This window comes from Malus sylvestris, chromosome 16, assembly GCF_916048215.2.
Source record: "Malus sylvestris chromosome 16, drMalSylv7.2, whole genome shotgun sequence".
Lineage (NCBI taxonomy): Eukaryota > Viridiplantae > Streptophyta > Magnoliopsida > Rosales > Rosaceae > Malus > Malus sylvestris.
In genome coordinates, this window is record NC_062275.1 from 1,805,209 (window position 1) to 1,822,050 (window position 16,842).

The 16,842-nt window shown below is 39.0% G+C and overlaps 1 protein-coding gene across 5 annotated transcripts; it reads right to left on the reverse strand.

Annotated features, from left to right (window-relative positions):
• Positions 1-394: 394 nt before the first annotated feature.
• LOC126609053 (uncharacterized) lies at positions 395-9,780 on the reverse strand. Of its 5 annotated transcripts, none has more exons than XM_050277071.1 (27): positions 9,475-9,780; positions 8,936-9,048; positions 8,719-8,845; positions 8,535-8,633; positions 8,394-8,462; positions 8,162-8,296; positions 8,025-8,093; positions 7,532-7,587; positions 7,229-7,388; positions 6,763-6,930; positions 6,534-6,618; positions 6,072-6,305; positions 5,894-5,988; positions 5,719-5,761; positions 3,760-3,917; positions 3,171-3,281; positions 2,986-3,054; positions 2,714-2,857; positions 2,524-2,598; positions 2,263-2,439; positions 2,057-2,142; positions 1,930-1,984; positions 1,671-1,796; positions 1,416-1,529; positions 1,083-1,199; positions 910-967; positions 395-823 (listed from the first exon to the last, which is right to left on the reverse strand). In XM_050277071.1, exons 1-27 carry the CDS (start codon positions 9,583-9,585, stop codon positions 753-755), a joined length of 2,925 nt encoding a protein of 974 aa, XP_050133028.1. In that variant the 5' UTR covers positions 9,586-9,780; the 3' UTR covers positions 395-752. The 5 variants fall into 5 exon arrangements, with proteins under 5 accessions (XP_050133028.1, XP_050133029.1, XP_050133030.1 ...); XM_050277072.1 differs by having other exon boundaries at positions 6,763-6,927; positions 9,475-9,779; XM_050277073.1 differs by having other exon boundaries at positions 395-967; positions 9,475-9,779.
• Between the last annotated feature and the right edge of the window lie 7,062 nt (positions 9,781-16,842).

The window sequence follows — 16,842 nt, forward strand, 5'->3', positions numbered from 1 at the left end:
CATCGAATATCATTTCTTTTTGTAAAAGAAAAATGCTCATCCATTATAGCCATGTGGCTACGCTCATGTATGTATTTGATACTCAACTAGTTACCTTTCTTTTTTTTTTAAGTACATGTTATTTTATATTTTAACTCAGGTTAAAATTCAACACAACTCGTCTTGAGTTCAATTCCTAACATTAATGAATTACACGTTGATGGAGAGAGAGGCTGAAATACTTATGTAAATCTTTCTAACCCTAAAAGAGTGAATTATGATGGGAAAATCACCAACTGATTCCTTTTAAAATAAAACAAAAGATCAACAACTATCTTTATGGATTCCATCCGGATTCAAATTGTGAGGAATATATAAATCTTTACATCTTAATCATTTATCGTGTATCGTGCAGTTAAAAACCATTTGATTTTTTTTATTTAAAATTAAACATAAATAGTACTTAACGAAAATTAACGCATGTACGACAGACAGACATACAAAGAGAATCCGGAAAGTGTCCTCTTCCGTGGGTTTCATGACAAACCGTTAAACCTCTTCGCAAGCACAACTTTCCGAGTAAATGGGCCACTCATCCATAATCTGCACATAAAAAATATGGATGCGTATTTCTGTGCCCGTAATTTTCATTTTCCCCAGAGTATTCCCAGGATAACGATCAGTGAATACAATTAGCTCTCAATGGCGTATCATCGTGCCTTAAATCGACCATAGTTCCGAAAACCAGGCAAACTATGAACTCTAGTCGGAAGTTACTGTTCAGACTCGTATATTCTGCTGTTGATTTGAACCCGCAAAAGGAGACGAAGGTCGATCTCTGAGGCTGCCGCAGTAAAAATGATATGATCAGTGCAACAAGAAAATCTCTTACTTGCAACGCAAGACAGAAAACAAAACGACATCACTGACGCTTCCTTTGGTAGAGCGAATAACCAACGAGCGCAGACATTAAAAATGTCCAGAGTACCTGTAACAGAAGCACACAAAGGGATGAGCACTGAGTATATATTTATTTATCCAATACATGGACTAACAGCAGTTCCAGCAGAACTAGTTTGTGAGGAAAAAGGTATTGGCAGCACCGTATTGATTGTATGCCACCGCTCAAGTCTTCTAATCCTTGACTGCATGTCTTCGATAACTCCTTCAACCGGAGAAACTTCCCTGATCGGCGACGATTCAGAAGCTGAACTGCTACCCTGTTCATTACACCATAATATTTCCACTAAACATTTTTTCTTTTGAAAAGTTTCCACTAAACATTAGAAATGCAGGCATTCAATTAAACTTTCTAGTTTTAGACGGAAAAAATTGGCATCGAGTTAAGCATCTTGGAAGAAAGGCCGGTTTGGATTGCAACAATGTTTTTCTTGTGACAGTTATTTCAACTAAATTCCAAAAATATATGGAAATACCTGAGATTGAATAAATTCAACAAGTTCCTGCAACCTTGCGGCTTGCTGAGCGTGAATTCCACCCGAGCCTCTTCCCAACGCTGGCAATCTTTCCAGAACTATTTGAAGATAGCTCTACAACAAACAAACCAACTACCAAGTTACCAACGAGAATGAAATTGAATAAAAAGAACAAACAAAAAGAAGAAAAGTAACGTTAAGAATTGGAAACCGATGCAAGGACAGAAACTTTGCAGTATAAGTAAGGCAAAACACCTTTGTAGTATATGAACCATCCAGTTTAAGCATTGATCCTGAATCTGCTACAGCATCTTTATCAACCCCCTTGATTTGCACGTAAGGGTTTGGGGAATCTTGTAGATGATCGACCTCAACTAAAATCTAAAGAGGCAATCAAAATCAATTCTAAATTAAAATCCAATTAAAAAGGTATAAGTGTACCTCCCACAACTGAAGTACTTTCTAAAAAGCATGCATGTTCAAGAAAACCAAATCTCAGAGATTTTGATATGACCTTTGTGTCTTGGTAGATGAACGCAGATGCTTCAATATAAGCTACAGCTTGATACCTGATGTCACAAAAAGATAAAAGCTTATAATAATATTTTTACTAATAGATCAGCAACAAACATGTAGCTTACCCAAGGTTAAGAAGCCCAGCAACTGTACTAATGCTAATATCGAAATCCACTTTCGGTTGGATGATGAAGTTTCCTTCTCTGATAGGCTAAGCAAACAAAATTCAGGAAAAAGAAAAAAAGAATTAAGTGCACACCATGCGTAGAAAGAAAGAGCACTGTATGTATTAACAAAGCCAGAAAATCATTACATAGCACACATTACAAACCTCCCGTATCAGCAATGCAAATCTGCCCTCACATATTCTGACCCTAATGCAGTCACCCTCTGTTAACTGACCATTAGTAGGAAGTCCAGGAAGCTTCAAGTATATATCAATGAAATTCTGCACAGAGCTGCAGAACTTCGCAGGATCCAGTATTTTTAAAATATCTTGATATGCCACCTGTGACCAGATGGAAATAGTGAAGTATGTTAGGTGCAAATCAAATTTTATGAGTTCAAGACAGAAGCAAGATGCTGCCCGTACTTGCTTGTTACTCTTCAATACAAATAATGAGCTCTCAGGGGAAAGCACTGGATCAAAGTCATTTCGAATTTTGAGCTGTTTTAAGATAAGGAGAAACAAACACCAAGTTTAGACCTTGAAAGTCGCAACCAAATATCAGCAGTAAACTGTAAAAGTTCTTTCACATGGCCACTAAGGTTAAAGTCCTAACGTGTGCATGAACAAGATGGGGTTCAATGAACTGCTGGAACATTGGAAACACCGTCATCATGATCTCATTCTGGGACATAAAACACCCCACTCTACTTTTATCCCTTTGAACTCTAGAAATGAGGTGTGAATGAACACCTCCAACCTGATAGCCAAAAATCAATAATGGATAGTTCCTGGTCAGTCTCTCTCATAAACAGCTGAAAATAACTTAGAAACACAGAGAATACGTAGATATCAAAGCTGTAAAGGTGCCATAGGGGTTATACTTACAACAGCAATCCACAAGTCAAGTGATTTTCGGATATTTGGATGCAAAGCATAAACTCCTTCAAAAATAATCTGTTACAGAAAATACAAAGTATAACTAATATTTTGTTTAATAGAAAACAGAACAATATGGCATAATTCCAAAGGAGAAAGCCAAAATTCTGGGAGTAGCCTATCTGGTAACTGACCACTCCACAGTCTTCAGAAACTTCAAGTTCCTTAAAGCAACTCCGAGCACCAGTTTCCAAATCAAATACGGGTACTTTTGTCCTTTGACCATTCCTTATGTCATCAATGTTCTGCAAATGGTAACGTAAGACTACAACAAGAAATCCAGGCACTAAAAGTAAGCAGTATTAACTTAATTTGGCGCTATGAATTTTGAAGTCAATGAAATCATTGTTGCCATCATAAATTGTAAGTTAAGATGTGATTCAGCAAAGGTCAAAAGGATAAGCCATCAAATTGAAAGCTTGGCAACTGGAAAAACAAATTAGGGAAACATGATTTTAAATAGACCGTCAAGGCTTCAACAACCTGAAGGGCTTATTAAGGGATGAATTTGACATGGTAGCAAGATAAACATAAACATAATGGGCATATGGAAACTAATATGAAAAAAGGTATGCTTTCTGTTTCTTTTCTTTGTGGGGTAACAGTTTATTGTCTGGCACAATTACACCAATCATCTGACTGGCTATCCCATATGGCCCAGAGTTGTACTAGAAAATAGAATACAAAAACTAGTAAAACAAAAATCCAGTCATCAAACCTTACTTTTGAAAGCAAAGACAGATCGAGCGAGCTGAAGTCATCATACTTGAAATCCTTAACTTGTTCAGATTTATAATAGCTTTCAAGCGAAACAACTTCACATCCTACTATGTTTGCCATTTTATGAGCCAAACTAGTTTTCCCAGAACCACTTGGACCTCCTAGAATAACAACACCAGTGACAACATAAGAATGTATTTCAAGCTCAATAAGTTGGAATGCTAAAAGGTACTAAAAAATAGGGTAAATTACACAGTAACCCCTCAGGTTTGAGGTCTTGCACAAACCTATACAACATCTTTAAAACATTTCATTTTCATACCCCACGTATCATTTTATTTCAAAATAATACCTCCATTACATTTTTCATCCATTAATCCGTTAAGTGTTGACGTGGCTTCCAAATGTGTGCCACGTGGCAAAAAAAATTAATTTTTTTAAAAACAAACCTAAATCTTCTAAATAAATATTAAAAAAAAAAAAAAAAAACTGAAACCTTCCCTCATCCTCCTCTCTTCTCCCGGCAACCCCCAAACCTATATCCCCCATCTTCATCTTCTTCCCTGCAACCCAGAAAGAAACAACAACAACAACAACAACAAAGCCTTTTCCCACTAAGTGGGGTCGGCTATATGAATCCTAGAACGCCATTGCGCTCGGTTTTGTGTCATGTCCTCCGTTAGATCCAAGTACTCTAAGTCTTTTCTTAGAGTCTCTTCCAAAGTTGTCCTAGGTCTTCCTCTACCCCTTCGGCCCTGAACCTCTGTCCCGTAGTCACATCTTCGAACCGGAGCGTCAGTCGGCCTTCTTTGCACATGTTCAAAATCACCAGAGCCGATTTTCTCTCATCTTTCCTACAATTTCGGCTACTCCTACTTTACCTCGGATATCCTCATTCCCAATCTTATCCTTTCTCGTGTGCCCACACATCCCACGAAGCATCCTCATCTCCGCTACACCCATTTTGTGTACGTGTTGATGCTTCACCACCCAACATTCTGTGCCATACAACATCGCTAGCCTTATTGCCGTCCTATAAAATTTTCCCTTGAGCTTCAGTGGCCTACGACGGTCACACAACACGCCGGATGCACTCTTTCCATCCAGCTCGTATTCTATGGTTGAGATCTCCATCTAATTCTCCGTTCTCTTGCAAGATAGATCCTAGGTAGCGAAAACGATCGCTTTTTCCGGATGCAACCCAGAAAGAAAAGAAAAGAAAAAAAAAAAAAAAAACCCCTTCAGTTCATCTTCCCCCCCCCTCCTCCTCTCTTCTCCCCCATCTTCATCTTCTTCCCCCTACAACCCAGAAAAGAAAGGGAAGGAAAAAATAAAAATAAAAAACCCAGATCATGTCTACGCCACCATCGCCGGGTTCGTGAGGTGGAATCGGGTGCGAGGGTGGTTGAGGTGCGGGGGGAAGACAAACTAGGTTTTTTTTTTTTTTTTTTTTTTGGGGGTTGCAGGAAGGGGTTTCGGGGGAAGAAGATGAACATAGAGGAAGGAGAAGGGGAAGGGGGAGGGAGGGTGAGTGCGGGGAGAAGACGAACTGGTTGCAGGAATGGGGATCTGGGGAGAGAGGGTCGCGGGTTGGGGGGGGGGGGGGTACGGGGGTGGTTTATTTCAGTTTTTTTTTTTAAGAAGATTTAGGTTTTTTGGCACATTTGGCAGCAACGTCAGCACTTAACGGATTAATGGATGAAAAATGTAACGGAGGTATTATTTTGAAATAAAATGGTACGTGAGGTATGAAAGTGAAATGTTTTAAAGATGTTGTATGGGTTTGTGCAAGACCTCAAACCTGAGGGGTTACTTTGTAATTTACCCTAAAAAATAACTGTTTTTGAAAATGAATTAGGACTGTATTATTCTGTTTCCAGAATGGAATAGCATAACAAGAACAAAAGACCACCAGTGACAACAAAAACACAAACAGGAGAGAGTAGATAAAGCTTGTATTACCAATTCCAACTATAACTGGAAACCCTTTATTCTCCAACAATGCCTGAAAAAGATGAATAATGTATGAAGGTACAATCCAACAAAAACATACTAATAAGCTTTTTCTTTTGTATACACTTTTAAGTTTTCAAAATGGAAATCTCTCAGACAATTCCTTATTAACTTCACTCCTTACCTGTATTGCTTGCACAGCAAGAAGCAATCCTCGATCCAAGTCATACGAATCAGGCATTGGAGCAAGTTGCATGGTATCCCTGAAAGAGGAAGGATCTGTGGTTGCTTCATGAGAGAAGCCTGAAACACAGAGAGACATATCCAAGAAAGATATACATCTCTAAGTCAAAGTAGCTTACCTATGGTTGAGCTTTCAGCTTGGGAAGGATCAGATGAGATGAAATGCCATGTCGCTAATATAGGCTCCATCTTAGATTTTGTTGGAGATCTAGTCCATGGCTGAGATAGATCCTCAAGCCGAGTAACAAGGTTTGGAGGAACACGAATTGGTCTTGGTGCAACAATCGTTTTGTCCTGATTACTGGTCATAGATGTATTTGACAAAAGGGGTGGTGTATTAAGGCGAGGTACACCTGCATCGTGAACAAACATGATCTACATTACACACACAGCAGAAAGAGAGAGAGAGAGAGAGAGAGAGAGAGAGAGAGAGAGAAATAACAAGACAGACCTTCTTTCCTCCATAAAATGATTAGTTAAAAACACCAATAGTGCAGGCCTAATGGTTCAAAACCAAAAATACAAAATATAACTTGGAAACAAAAAGATGTAAAGAACAAGAGTTATTTCTAGCTTCCAACCTTTGCTCTCAAGAATCATTTCAAGATATGATTTAGTGATCCAAGGCTCAGTGATACCCATCTTCAATGCTTCAGTTCCAACTGTCTGCACAAGAGTAAGGGATAAAAAAAAAAATGGTTTAGTTGTTAACAAATGACAAGCCAATATCTCAGGTTCCAGAATCTATATTTCCTTCATTTCAAAACCAAAAAATGTATAACGACTATAGTAAAAATACAAAGTTCATACTTTTCTATCTGTGCCCCTCAGCACCATGAATGTCTCACCAAGGGTATCAATGGTTTCAAGTGACAAGGAAACATTGCCATTATCGACTGATTTTGATGCTCGTTTGTAACTAACAACCACAGCATATCCCAAAGCCAGTAACCCGCCCAGAGTCATCCTTCCAACCTGCTTTCAATGATAAACAGAGCAAACAGATAAGAGTTATTTAACATCTAGAAACTCTACAGTACTATTACACAAGGAGCAGGCCTTCACAAAAATTTCACACATAAATAGACATCTAAAATCCCCAAAGAATAACCCTATTATTTGCTCGTCACTGACCAGAAGGCTTCCATAAGAACAATAAACCCTAAAACAGAATGTAGATAGATGAGGAACCAACCTAGTATATCCCGATGATCAGTGGCTTTGTGTATTCTCTAGTGTCAATACTATAATTGAAACCTATGATAATACTTCTTACCTCAAACTCAGCTTTTGGCCTGATAATGAAATTTTTGTCAACAATCCTCTGGTCCCCCAGTGACAGATAATATCTTATACCCGATTGACGCACCTTGATCCAATCATTTATCCGCGCTTCTTCACTTGCCGAAGGAGGCCTAAGATACATCTCAATAAAACTGAAAGAAAATAAAATACGTGAAAGTTTCAGTTGCAGTAGAATTCAAAATTTTAGGTATAAAAGCAATTTACTTTTCTTTAATTCTATAATATCAAAAGAAATAGACAAGAGATGGATATAACAATCATCCACCAGACTCACTTATCTATTTGAGCTTCACTTCCTTGAAAAGCATAAGCAAGATGCCCCTCTGCTGCCTGTAACGAAAATGTGAAATGTAAGTCATATTGGTGATAACATGAGGGTGATGAATAATACCCTGTCTCAAACTAAAGTTTCAAGAAATAAGATGGAGCACCAGTAAAAGCTAAAGGAAAAACAACACTGAAATTGACAACAATATTGCCCACACGCATACACATTAAGGTTAAATGATTTGATAGGCTGTATCCTACTGAAAACTCACTTGGTTTGATTATATACGCACTTATCTTAAAAAGATTGGGCCAGTTTATTTCTCAGCCAAAAGAGAACGTGGGCTAGTATGTCATCAAGGATTAAAGATAATACAAATAATGTTAGACACTGAAAGCGGGTCTTTTCAGGCTTTAATCAGATCACCCAATCATATAGCCAAAGAGAAACTTAAAGGCTCATTTCCATTGAAAATAAATTATATAAGGCAAATACAGACCTCACTCCGGCATTTCAGCTTGTAGATTGCCTCCCTAAATGATGAGACAAAGCTGTTGTTAATCCTAATCTGCAAAATAAATGCTTTATATTGAGAATTGACGGTAAAATTTCAAAGCTAAGATCAGTCAAACCAACCTGTGCATGATGAAGGTCTGGTTCAATGTGCTTCCTGAACAATGGGAAAATGCTGTCAATAAGGTAATCCAGTGAACAAGAATCTCCGATATCATATCGAACTTTGGACAGAAGGCTAAAATGAACACCACCAACCTATATATCAAAAACATACAATCAATGTCATGTCAATTTTCTTTTAACTGATATTCCAGAAGCACTGACCAACCAAATAGAATTAAGAAGATTTTACCACTGCAACTCGAATATCTAGCAAAGAGCGAAGCTTTGCATGCAAAGCATAGGTACCATCAACTATTACCTGCAGACAAGAGGAGGATAAGAACCTAGCAAACAAGGCAAATCATACAGGCTGCGGGCCAAACAAACTTACCACCCCAGATGAAGCACTCTTTATTGTTTTTGAACCAACACGTTTCTTTTGTTGATAGTCAAATACTGGAATCAATGTATCCTCGCCCTTTGTCAAATCCTGTTTTCAGCATACACTCATGTTACTAAGTTCACAGACATAATCAAGTAATGTGAAACATGACAATAAAGAAGTGGATGCAAACCTCGAGATTTCTGACAAGCATATCAAAATCTATTGAACCCAGATCATTCCCTTCATCAAATCCATCACGATAGTTCTCCATTGATACAACAGTGCAACCAATAACAGATGCCACCTTTTCTGCTAAGCTTCAGGAAACATTACAATTACAATAAAAATTAACAACACAACAAACACGAACAGGAATGCTTTTTGCCTACAGAAAATAATATACATACCTTGTTTTACCAGAACCACTTGGACCACCAATGCCAACTGTTACAAGACCCTCTTTTTTCTCTCTAAGTTCTTGGATAGACTTTACTAGCAAATAATATCCGTGATCGAAAGACTGCACCATCTCAACACCAGCAGTAATTAGGGCATCTCATATAATATCAGAAATGAATAGGTTCAAGTAATGTAATGGATTCCATGTTTAATCTTAACCCGATTTCGAGATTAAGGTCATTTCCAGAATTCTCATTTCCAACAACATAAAGGATCGAATCCAAAAGCAGCAAATGAGAACCTAAACATGCCAAAAATCCCACCTAACCAGTAACCAGTACAAGTAGAAACACAAATTACAGCTCCAAAACACAAATCGCAATTCCATGAAAACCCAAAACACTAACACAAAAAATACTCCAACAATTCACAACTACAAGCAAAAAAATTGGAAAAATCTTGGAACTGCAAAGCCAAGTACAAAAAACCCAATAAACCAAAAAAGTATAAGCACACATGTGTTAGGTGAAAGTGTGGACTTCCATACCACATGGAGAGGAAGCGATTGGAGAATTGAGGAGGAGGAAGTGGAGGGTTGCTGCTGGAAATAGTCGCGGCCTCCTTCTTGGAAGACTCGCTTGACGACGTCGTCGTCCATTTCTGGGGTCTCGACGAGGAAGGCGAAGTCCTGGAAGTGGAGGGTTCGCTGGAGAAATCGCAAATCCCCCACCCAATTCGAGCTCTGCACCTAATCTTTTCTTTTCTTTTCTTTTCTTTTTTTCATTGGATTGTTTGATAGAGAGAGGGGAACCTTTTGCTCCAATTGAAGAAGAGAGAGAATCTTTATTATTTATTTTCCTCGCCGCGCTTGTTTTTGTTTCAGTTTTCTTCCAATTTGAGACAGCATTGTAATTAACAAATTCAGAAAAAAACACAAAAATAAATTTCATGTTTTAATTAGTATTTGAAATTTGTTCGTTATCGATATTTTTGTAAAATATTTGAAAATCACATAAAGAAATCGAAAAGGATAAAATCTAAATCTCACTACATATCAAAAAAAAAAAATCAATTTCAATTAAAGTCGACCGATTTGGTAGATATTTATTATTTTCAATATACGAGTCAGAAAAACTCTTATCACAAACCAGTGTTTAAATTTTCATCATTTCTATACAAAAATAACCGATATCAAAATCGATATAGATACATCCATTAATATTTCTACAAATTTACATATTTATATTTCCAACGATACCGATATTTTAAATACTGATTCTAATTAAACTCTTGTTTTAATAACAAATTAATTATTAGTTTTCTACTGGTGGAAATGATTTGACGTGAGTGATCGCAAGCATACATGAAAATCAAAACTAGAGATTTAAGATTACCATGGGCTTAAAGGCCCAAAGGCCACTTCTACATGAGATGATGAGAGCCCAAAAAAACAGATGAGGAAAGTCCAGTCCCAAACTAACCGGCCCAAATACTTTATCATCCTCAGCTGCGCGTTTTTGGACTTTGGACTCTCCTTATTGGATGCTGAAACATTATAACCCTCAAATTATGCAAACTAATATGGTATTACTAATTCATTCGTGTTGTTCGTCAAAAAACAATCAAAATACTCATATTATAGCACATGAAGTTATTGTTGTAAACATTCCTAGTTTAAGTATGATTGTGTAAATCCTAGATAAGATTTGATTCTAGTTATCATTTCCTATTACAACTTGTATTACTTGGAGAAGAAGGAATATCTTCTCTCCCTTTACTACTATAAATAAAGGCACAATGTAGGAGGGATAACAACACACACATTCCCCTACAATTCTACAAACACACATCTCTCTCCTCTCTCTCTCTGCCGCCGGCCCTAGTCCCTCTGTCAGATAAAATAGACCACAACACGTTATCAGCACGCTCTTCACGCTGTGCTTAGAAGAATTTAAAGAGAATTTATTCGTCTACAATCAGGGGAGTATTACGTTTCAATTATTTTTAATTGATTAAATCTTGATTTTATTGAATTCATATATTGTTATTGATTCAATTTATTTTTCTTCTTATGTTGAACGTGATACAAGCTTGAAGATGAAAGCCGAAATTGAAGAAATAATTTTTCTGCATCAAACCAGTTCATCTATATCATCACGCAATCAGGTTATTTCTAAACAACGGCTTTTAACTCGATATTTTGCAAGCCCTGATAGCATGAACATTCACCATGATGCATGACCCAACTTTACGTTTAACGTATTTTAGATTCTACATAAATTGTGTATGCTTCATAATCAAAATTGCTACAATTATGTGAATTTGATATTTGTCATGAATTGAATCTTACATATGTACATGCATTGAAACTATTATTTGCATATGCATCAAAGTAAATATGTGATTCATTAAAATTATACATGCATATAATATAATTGAATACAAAAAAAAAAAAAAAAAAAAACGAAAAAAAAAAAAAAAAAATTTAGGGCTGCACACAGCAGCCCATTCCCCTCTTCTCACCCCGTGGGCCTGTAATCCCACCCGAGGGTTCTTGGCCTATATTTTTAGGCCCCGAGATTTTATTATTTAATTTTTTTTAAAATAATATGGGTTTTTATATTTTCACCCACATTTTAATTTGGCCCCGAAGACCAAAAATAAATTAATTCACTTATCATTATACAATATTTCTGCATATATTCTTTGCATATTTTGTTTGCATATATATTTGTGTTTGCCTGCAGGAATATATGAACCTGAAGTTCATAATTACTTTGAAACCCGAAGTTTCTTATACACATGCCTTGTTTGAAAACCCGAAGTTTTCACTTAAATATATCACCCATGAAAACCCGTAGTTTTTCATGCAAAATTAAACCAATACATGTCTACTAGAACCTGTATGTTCTACTCCTATGTGAATGGATTGATTTTTCTCCATTACACTAACCACATCTTGTCCATCTATTTTGTGATAGGAACATGTCGAATTTGAACAAACTCGACTTCACCGCTTTGGAGGTTTCTGGAAGGAACTACCTCAAGTGGGTTCAAGATGTGAAGCTCCACCTCACTGCAAAGAACTTGCGTCCTGCTATTGAAGAAGTAACAGATAAACCTGTTGGCGAGGCTGAAAAAGCCACTGCTATGATCTTCATCCGAAGACATATCCATGACGCTCTACAAGTGGACGAACCGGAGACTACAAAGATGGAGGTTTCTGATTTTCAGGAGGATACCACTCCTATGGAAGATTAGAATCTTAGACATAGACTTATTTTTCAGTTAAAATAAGACAATTGGGGCCGAATTCCACCTTGTGGCCGAACCCCACCTTGTTTTTTGGTTGATTTTGAACAATTTTCCTTTATGTTTTGGATTATTAGTTGGCGATTTATTTTGGATATTAAGTTTTTCCCTTGAATAAATGAAATTATTTTGAATTGATACTTGTTTTTATAAACTTTTATGCATGTGACCGATTCAAATTAATTTTTCATTCTAGGTATGACTAGTGGGAAAGTTAGTTGTCTGGCAGATAGTGCAACCACGCATACTGTTTTGCGTGCACGCATCTATTTCACTAACTTCGTACCTAAGAATGCACCTCTGACAACCCTCTCAGGCCCATCCAACCTGATTGAAGGATACGGTAAGGCACGTATAATGTTGTCCAATGGTACAATCTTGACCATTGCTGAGGCACTCTATTCTCCACGTTCCGGAAGAACGTTACTAAGTTTCAAGGACATTAGAGATAACAATTACCACGCTGAAACCCACGTAGAAAACGGAGTTGAATTTCTGTGCGTAACTTCCTACGAATATGGCCAGAAGCGTATTCTAGAGAAGATGGAGCGTAACCCGAGTGGTCTGTATACTACGACCATACGCCCCATAGAATGCCACTATGTGGCCGGCCCTACCACAGGGACCGCGCACGAAATTACACTTTGGCATGATCGTTTGGGACATCCTGGACGAATAGCGATGCGCCGTATCCTCAAAACTTCACACGGGCATCCACTAACCCGAAGCTTAGGTTCGATCCATGAAATTGCATGTCAAACATGTTCTATGGGAAAGCTTATTACTAAGCCTTCTTATGACAAGATTCGTTCGAATCCTCCCATTTTTCTACAACGGATTCAGGGGGACATTTGTGGACCGATTCAACCTCCCTGCGGACTATTTAGATATTTTATGGTTTTGGTTGACGCTTCTACACGTTGGTCACACGTGTGCTTGTTGTCCACAAGGAACGCTGCATTCTCCAAACTGTTGGCTCAGGTTATCAAGCTCAGGGCTCACCACCCTGATTATCCGATCAAATCTATTCGATTGGATAATGCTGGAGAATTCACATCTAAAACTTTTGATGACTATTGCATGTCGGTTGGGGTTGAAGTTGAACATCCTGTACCCCATGTTCACACCCAGAACGGCCTGGCAGAGGCTTTCATTAAGCGTTTACAAATGATTGCTCGATCGTTGGTCATACGTACCAAGCTCCCGATCGCTGCTTGGGGCCATGCAATATTGCACGCAGCAAAGTTGGTCCGCCTGAGGCCTGTTGCGACACAACCATTTAGTGCCTTTCAGTTGGTCATCGGATGCGAACCCGACATATCGCATCTGCGCGTTTTTGGTTGTGCGGTCTATGTGCCGATCTCGCCGCCCTTACGTACAAAAATGGGGCCTCAGCGAAGGATGGGAATCTATGTCGGATATGATTCTCCTTCGATTATTCGTTACTTAGAACCTTTGACAGGCGATCTGTTTACCGCTCGTTTCGCGGATTGTCACTTCTATGAGACAGTCTTCCCGTCGTTAGGGGGAGATAAGAACGTCAACGTTCCTAATGAACGACGCGAATTATCATGGACGACTCCCACTTTGTCTCATTTAGATCCCCGCACCGCTCAGTCTGAAGCTGAAGTGCAGCGCATATTAGATCTCCAGAGCATAGCTCAGAGCATGCCAGATGCTTTCACCGATCTAGCGCGCGTGACAAGATCACATATTCCAGCTGCGAATACGCCTGCAAAGATGGATGTACCAAATGTACGACGGACTACCCTCCTGGAAGCCCGGGACGCCAATTCTGGTGATCCACGTACATTAGCGGCTAGCCAATCATCTGCCCCTACACAAAAGCGTGGCAGACCCCTTGGTTCAAAGGATTCACACCCCCGGAAGAGGAAAACCACGGCACAAGGTCCTGAAGAGCCTACCGTGAATCCGACTATCGCTTACTCATTTTACCCAACTCATGAGGAAATTCTAGATTATGGAAGCGTCCTTGAAGAGACGAATCCTCCTCCCGAGAATCGTGAGATTTCGGTCTATTATGCTAGCTTAGATGATGTGTGGCGTAGAAATGAGATGATTGTCGACGATGCATTAGCATTTGCAGTAGCTACTGAGATCATGTTGAGCGATGACATTGAACCGCGTTCTGTTGATGAATGTCGACGTAGAGCTGATTGGTCAAACTGGAAACAAGCAATCCAAGTCGAACTTGATTCACTTGCGAAACGTAAGGTGTTTGGACCTGTAGTTCCTACTCCTCCACATGTGAAGCCCGTTGGCTACAAGTGGGTTTTCGTTCGGAAGCGTAATGAGAAGAACGAAATTGTGCGTTACAAAGCTCGTCTTGTAGCACAAGGTTTCTCACAACGCCCCGGGATTGACTATGACGAAACTTACTCACCCGTTATGGATGTGATTACTTTTCGATACCTTATCAGTTTGGTAGTTTCCGTAAAACTGGATATGCAGCTGATGGACGTAGTAACCGCGTATCTCTATGGGGATCTTGATACGGAAATTTATATGAAAGTTCCCGAATGACTTACATTGACTGGTTCAAATATTTCCAAACCCCGGAACACGCTCTCAATTCGGCTGAGGCGTTCACTATACGGTTTGAAACAATCCGGAAGAATGTGGTATAACCGTTTAAGTGAGTATTTGACTAGTCAGGGATATGTGAATAACGAACTATGCCCTTGTGTGTTCATTAAGAAGTCACATTCCGGATTTGCGATTGTTGCAGTATATGTCGATGACATGAATCTCATCGGAACTCCTGAAGAGCTCGCGAGAACTGCTTCGCACCTGAAGTCGGAATTTGAGATGAAAGATCTAGGTAAGACTCGATACTGTCTCGGTCTCGAGATAGAGCATTGTTCGGATGGAATCCTAGTACATCAATCGAACTACACCCAGAAGGAGTTGCGCCGTTTTAATGAGGATAAAACGAAGCCTTCGAGTACTCCTATGGTCGTTCGTACGCTAGATGCAAAGCGAGATCCCTTCCGTCCGAAGGAGGATGATGAAGAGATTTTGGAGCCTGAAGTTCCTTATCTAAGTGCGATAGGCGCTTTATTGTACTTAGCTCAATGCACTAGACCCGACATCTCCTTCGCTGTTAATCTTTTGGCAAGATACAACAATGCACCAACACGCAGACATTGGACTGGCGTGAAAGACATCTTCCGTTACCTTAAGGGTACTACGGATTTGGGCTTATTCTATCCCTACGAATCCTCGAGTGATGCCGCACCCTATGCTCATCGGGTTGATTCTCGCCTTGTTGGTTATGCCGACGCTGGATACTTATCTGATCCGCACAAGGCGCGTTCTCAAACGGGTTATGTCTTTACCGTTGGAGGCACCGCAATATCTTGGAGGTCAACTAAACAGACCTTAGTTGCCACTTCGTCTAACCATGCTGAAATTCTCGCCTTACATGAAGCAACTCGGGAATGCTTTTGGTTGAGAGCAGTAGTGGGCCATATTCGAAGCTCCTGTGATCTTCATCCCGCCGTTAATGCCCCGACGACGATTTTTGAAGACAACGCAGCTTGCATCGAACAGCTCAAGAAGGGTTACATCAAAGGAGACAACACCAAGCATATTGCGCCGAAGTTCTTCTTTACACATCAACAACAAGAGCATCAGAAGATTGAAGTCACGCAAATCCGATCACAAGACAATCTGGCCGACCTCTTCACCAAATCACTACCGAATGCGACGTTTCAGAAGCTTGTTCATAGAATTGGTATGCGTAAACTTTCTGAGTTGTAACTTTGCTATTTCTCTTTGGAATTATGTCAAACTCAGGGGGAGTATCTTCTAGATACTTGCTTGATCTTAATGTACTCTTTTTCCCTACGATTAGGAGCATTTTTCCCACTGGGTTTTTGCTACCTAACTAGGTTTTAACGAGGCACCCACCTTGGGCTGGTCATATCCTTGATGACGTCCTGTAGACGTTTCTTTTGACTTTGCATTTCTCACGCATTTTTCCTTAGACTATGGATTTTGTCCCTACTTGGGTTTTTGCCATAGCCTTAGGGTTTTTTTAGTGAGACTTACTACTTATGCAAGTTCCTACCTTATTGAGAATAAGCGTTGTTCCTTGGAATCAATGCCGACGAGTCGACTTCCTCAACTTCTGCATGATGCTGAATCTACCTTGAGTATTTACCCACTCAAGGGGGAGTGTTGTAAACATTCCTAGTTTAAGTATGATTGTGTAAATCCTAGATAAGATTTGATTCTAGTTATCCTTTCCTATTACAACTTGTATTACTTGGAGAAGAAGGAATATCTTCTTTCCCTTTACTACTATAAATAAAGGCACAATGTAGGAGGGATAACAACACACACATTCCCCTACAATTCTACAAACACACATCTCTCTCCTCTCTCTCTCTGCCGCCGGCCCTAGTCCCTCTGTCAGATAAAATAGACCACAATAGTTATAACATTTGTATGATAATTTCATGACATATTTTTTATGTCCTCACTTTATATTATAATTTATTGAATAATAACATCACATGATAATATGACCTCATACTTAAAAGTTTCTTGTTGTAGTGGCTTGACATGTATTCACAAC

Coding starts and splice junctions, on each gene's coding strand:
- LOC126609053 (XM_050277071.1), bottom strand. CDS start 9,585: ATGGACGACGACGTCGTCAAGCGAGTCTTCCAAGAAGGAGGCCGCGAC. Junction 7,389..7,531: donor AGTGAAGCTCAAATAGATAA/GTGAGTCTGGTG, acceptor ATTTTCTTTCAG/TTTTATTGAGATGTATCTTA. Junction 1,530..1,670: donor ATGGTTCATATACTACAAAG/GTGTTTTGCCTT, acceptor TGTTTGTTGTAG/AGCTATCTTCAAATAGTTCT.